Here is a 5,320-nt window from a genome sequence, read left to right as displayed (position 1 = left end):
CACGATAGCTTTTCTGGGACAGGTGGAGGTGGCGGATTAAATTGGGAGAAATAAACTCACCTCGGGACAGTGGCGCGACCGTGCGTCCTCCGTGCGGCACACTCACCGAGCGTCCAAACATCTCCTCCAGACTCGCTCTGGCGAACGCTTTCGTTTCCGCCTTTTTTGTAGATCTCTTAAGTTTCGTTTTTTCAGAATGGGAGTTCCCTTAGGTCATATGAGCAATAACAGTTTTGTAACTGGGTTTGGCATTGTGAGTTATTTTTATTCAGTTCTTATCAAAGTTATTAACCACAAAATGTTTTATCAAAGACTGATTGGAGAAGGCGTATGTACATGCATACATATATGTAGGCTACATGTATGCATAGGCTATTCTTAACATTTAGCCTAATCTTGACGTTGCCCTAGACCAGAACCTTCGCCCAATTAAAGCCAATTAGCATACACTGCTAGGCCTTTATTCTAGTGTGCTTATCCTGTATTTTGCTGTCAGGGTATGAAAACGTAGTCTCTTGCCTTTTTTTTTGGTAAAGACGCCACCAACAACTGTCAGACCAGGGCTTTGGTGCTTTTCCCTGCTGGATTAATACATTTCAATGAGAAAGGTAGCTGGAAAAATCGCAGGATTTTTACTTTCATTTTCGATTGATCAGAATAGGCCTATGACCACAGCTTTTCGACGAAGTCTCTGAATGCAGAATTTTAAAAGTCGGACAAGTTGAACACCTCAAGTATGGAACAAATTAGCCTTGGTAGCCTACATTCATAGAAGATTAACATAGGAGTTGACGATTTAGAACTTTAAATGTTTTTAGTAGTATCCACCAGGTGGCGCTGTTGCTCTCACCAGTTCCTTCCACAAGTCACAGGTTTTTTCCAGAGCAGATGAGAGAAGAGCGACTAAGGTCTGAGCGTTGAATGACTGAAGCGCGTGTGCCTCATCCGGGATTATACCAGCAGTGGTGGAACGTAACGAAGTCAAAGTTATAAAGTGGTAAATTTTATATGCAGTGGATACTGGTGGTTTCTGTTGGACAAAATTAAGCACAGTTCTTTATTAAAATCATTAGGCCTATTGCTCTTTAATTTAACTACTTACATTTTTATATGATATTTTATTTTTATTTTTAATGGTCGGTGGTATCACATTTTAGGAGGCTATAGAGCTTCTTTGGCGCCCATTTTAAATGAGAAAGATTGCAATAATGCCTGTATTTCCCCACGTTTAAGCCTATAAAACCTATAAATTCCATTAGGACACATGTGCAAACAGTGGCTCTGAATGAAACGCATATATGTCTCTATTTAATTGGGTAATTTTTACAGTGTTGTTTAAAGAATCAATATTAAGCAGCCCAGAGTTAAGGACGAGAGAACCTTTATTAGTCTCACCAGCAGCAGGTTAGTACGGCCAAGTCAGGAGGAAAATGTTGAGATCACTGGAATTTGAAAAGTTGTGGAACAGTGAGAAGGAAAGGAAGATCTCTAAACTGCTAAAAAATAGATTCTTCAGCTTGGTTTCCCACATTTTATCCTCCTCAGTGCCAGAGAAATATTTTTGTCTTTTCCCCTCTATATAAATGTTGGCCTATGTCGTGAGCAGACTTTGAATTTGTGTATTTGGCTGAAATGTCTAATGTTAAACTTAAGTAGGCTTTTCATCATAAGGTCTGGGCTCCTAAAATGAACTTTACGCACGGGTCCCACGTTTATCTCCATCACTCGCACTTCTGCTGACGAAACCATGACGACGCTCACCTATAAGAAGTGTGGCAAGTTTGAGCAGATCGTTTTGAGCGGTGACAGAAAGGACTCTCAAAGAACTCCCAGCCCACGGCATGGAGATGTCAGTCAAACTCGTCTGCTGTATCACGGTGTTTTTCGTGCTTTTGGCGAGCAGTCCGACGGAAGGGTGGTACAAACAGATGGCCGGCGGACCAAGCTACTACTCAGTGGGCAGGGCATCTGGTTTATTGTCCGGGATTCGGAGGTCTCCATACGCAAAGAGAGGCGAGACGCAACGGACAGACAGCGCAGAGTCAACGACCAACTTGCTTTCAGAACTTACGCCTCGCAGTTTCTTCCTCAAGACCATGGTCAGTCTATGTCTGTGCTTAAAACTAAATCGCTATTATACGCCTAAAAGCTCATCACAAAACGTCTTTGGCTACTTAAAAATATTTCTGTCCCACACAGCCTGTTTGCATCAAAGAAATTACACCAAACCTGCAGAGTTGTGAACTCTTCCAAGAACTGAAAGGCTCGTTTAAGTGCTCGGCTGAAGTCTTCCTCTCCCTGGACTCCGCAGACTGTGCAGGAGACTGAGCGGCGCGCCCAGAGGTGCCTGTTCACGCATGAAAACACCTCAACTCTGAGGTTTATACAGTTGTTGCACTCTTCTTCTCTTCTTTTATTTTTGATTTTGTCATTCAATGTTATAGTATGGTATTTTCATTAAATAAATATAGGCTATATGCAATTTATTTTATAGCCTGTTCAATTCAAAAGTGTCACTTTTTTACATGTAATAAAATATTTTGTTGGAAGATGACTACATGTATACAATTTAAATAAAAACATTTTATTTAAATATTAAAATTGCATTGTAAAATAATATATTGGGTAGAATACAAAACCCAGAAAAAAATCTGACCTCTAGTTCAAATGGAAATTTGCAATATTTTCCATTAAAATCTGTTCAGTGAGCATCTGGAAGGCCACATGCATGCTGTCACTGTTTGTGGCAGTTGTGAAGTGATGATACACATGTTTGTCAGTATTGGTGTTACACGATGAAAACATGGTAGTAATGTAGTTAGCAGCCGCATCCACATCACAATCTGCTCCTGAATTAAGAAAAATTAGGTAATAAAAATGTTAAGTGAAACTTAAAGGCTCTTCTTGCTTTCTTCCTGCCTTGAGTACATCTTTACATTCTTGTCACTAAGCATGAGAAATACAGTAACCCAGTCAGGGGCAGTGGAGGTGCATGCAACACACTGGTCAAAAAGAATAGTGATTACCCACGGGGCAGGAGAGTACCCAAGAAAACAGAAAAAGGGAGGACACACTTGAATATAACAATGAGTTTTCTCTATAGTCACCATGTCAGAATGTTATTCTCACTCACCTGTATACAATGGAAGGTACAGTTTTAGGTGTCTTCCAGAGTTTAAAATCTTCTCTTGGAAAAGATCTGCCTTGTTCATGAACAAAATCTAAACATTTTCAAAAATATTAATTTAAAAGTAACAACTGAGGCTTACAACAGATGACATATTTAAGTTTAGCACCCAGTGCATCGCTGTGCTCATCTAGAATGGATACATAAAAAAGATAGTATGAGCACTTTTAAGGACTGCATACTTACTAATAATGTATTGTTAAAAATCCCATTGTTGCAGATGGATGAGAACAGTTCAAGACTCTCCAGTAACTTACTCTATAAGAAAGGAGGAATCAATTATCCAATCACCTCAAATAACAGCAGTGTGATTTGGCAATAACGTACCGTTGATGACTGTTCTGTCAGTGTGCCATCATAGCTGCTTAGCGCCACAACAAACAAAAGGGCATCAATGCAGTCGAAACAGTTAAGCCACTTTCTTCGCTCACTGCGCTGTCCACCAACATCATAAAATCTGTCAACATAAAAATGTTTAAAAACAATTAGTATAAAGTCAGATTGCCATCTTACTGTTGTTCGATATTTAGCAACAAAATTAAGAAAATATAATAAAAAATGTACAGTATACTGGCTATATTCCTCTCACAGAAGCTGCGGGTCTTGGCGACACAGGTAACAAGTTTCCAATGGGGCCAGAAGATTACAGAAGTCATGTCAGAGGCATTAAAGCCTTTATCCCCAGAGTCAAGAGTTGGCTCTAACAAGCTTGATGACAGTAGCGTTAAGCGTAGCATTTGACAGCCTTTTCTCTGATGTCAAACTGAAAATGGTCACCAGCAGTCCACATCTCCAGCTGTGCGTTTCCAGGATGTGGATGACAAGATTTATTTGCAAACATTCGTGAAACAATAAATCAGATGTTTATATGCAAAACACTTTGGTCAGTTTCTTCTCTTATCATTTCCTTTAACCAACTTGAACTCATAGATTTATATGGGCACTGTAACTTAAGACAGTTTTCCCAAAATGTATTTTTCACGCATATTTGCATAAAGATCACTCCTTAAGGTTACACCTACAAACAAAAAACTTTTCAATCTTCAAATGTTTGGACATTTTGGACCATTGATTTGCTGAAATAGAACTGGCTGACAGAAGCAACAGGAGTACAGCAAGAAAAGATTAACATGCATTCCTTTTCCTGAAACAGGCGAGATCGTTCATATTTTATAAGCAGGAGCGATTGCAGGTCCCTTTACAGTCAGTGACGCAGTCTCACTGAACTCAAGGATTCTGGGTATACTTACTTCACCTTACATTTTTAAAAACAGTGACTATGTAGCTCTTTATGAACCAGTTTAATACTGTTGTGCATGCATGTACAGTATAAGGTGTTAAACCTATCCATCTAAGAAAAGTTACATTTTTTTGTGGAATACCAGTGTTTATGGTAATTAAATAACATTATATTTTTATACATGGCCCAGCGCCAAGAAATACATTTACTCCCGCACATGTACAGTTCTGTGTCATATCAAAAGCAATAATGAAACTAAAGTAAGTCTTACCGAAAAACTAAATCATTCACTTGAAATTGTGTTTCAATGATTCCACAGGTTCGTACTCGCACTCTTAAAACATCAGTCTCAGAGGGAACGTAGTTGGGAGAGATAATTCGACTCAAATTCTCAAAGAGGCTGAAGAGAAAAGAACAAAACAAAACGAATTAAACTGAAACTGAAACAATGAGCAAAAGTAGATTATTTGATTTGATACAATACTGCGAAATCTATGATATGACTGTGTAACATTTAACACTATAGATTATCTGTGAAGTCTAAAGGTCTTCCTCAAGAAAACCATTTAACACATTTTAAAGGTTTCAGGTTCTGGGGAAGTTGAAAGTGTCATGACTAATCCAATATTTCAGAAGGGGGAAATTGATGTAGTGTCCAGCAGTGTGAGAGGGAGGGAGGGAAAAAGAGATCTAGTTTTATATGATTGCTCCATCTCAACCACTGTGCTCTGACAATGGAACTCAAAATGTACACTAGGCATCTCATCTAAAGTTAGAAAATGACTGTCATTGCCTTGTGCCTCATAAAAAACTAAAGAAGTCAGATTTAGAATGACCTCTTGATCTATAGCCCATCTGTCCATGGGAGTGAGCTCTCCATCACTGTGGTTCTC

General features: G+C 39.0%; 2 protein-coding genes across 4 annotated transcripts; one reads left to right on the top strand and one right to left on the bottom strand.

Annotated features, from left to right (window-relative positions):
- The first annotated feature begins 30 nt into the window (after window positions 1–30).
- On the top strand, window positions 31–2,616 carry LOC110166244 (neuropeptide B-like). 3 transcript variants are annotated; one of them, XM_055165391.1, is made up of 3 exons: window positions 31–734; window positions 867–2,099; window positions 2,200–2,616. In XM_055165391.1, the coding sequence occupies exons 2-3, from the start codon at window positions 1,842–1,844 to the stop codon at window positions 2,326–2,328; spliced, it is 387 nt and encodes a 128-aa protein (XP_055021366.1). In that variant the 5' UTR covers window positions 31–734; window positions 867–1,841; the 3' UTR covers window positions 2,329–2,616. The 3 variants fall into 3 exon arrangements, with proteins under 3 accessions (XP_055021366.1, XP_055021367.1, XP_020787134.1); XM_055165392.1 differs by having other exon boundaries at window positions 31–997; window positions 1,672–2,099; XM_020931475.2 differs by having other exon boundaries at window positions 31–2,099.
- Window positions 2,617–2,658: 42 nt separating this feature from the next.
- LOC110168340 (guanine nucleotide-binding protein G(o) subunit alpha-like) lies at window positions 2,659–4,827 on the bottom strand (the record flags this gene model as incomplete). The annotated part of the gene is made up of 5 exons (XM_055165393.1): window positions 2,659–2,849; window positions 3,134–3,221; window positions 3,374–3,445; window positions 3,515–3,644; window positions 4,699–4,827. Coding segments are annotated over 5 exons (610 nt in total), but the record flags the coding sequence as incomplete, so codon positions are not given.
- Between the last annotated feature and the right edge of the window lie 493 nt (window positions 4,828–5,320).

This window comes from Boleophthalmus pectinirostris, unplaced genomic scaffold (assembly GCF_026225935.1).
Source record: "Boleophthalmus pectinirostris isolate CB_2022bp ecotype Guang Dong unplaced genomic scaffold, ASM2622593v1 HiC_scaffold_734, whole genome shotgun sequence".
Lineage (NCBI taxonomy): Eukaryota > Metazoa > Chordata > Actinopteri > Gobiiformes > Gobiidae > Boleophthalmus > Boleophthalmus pectinirostris.
This window is presented reverse-complemented; position numbering and strand designations above follow the sequence as displayed.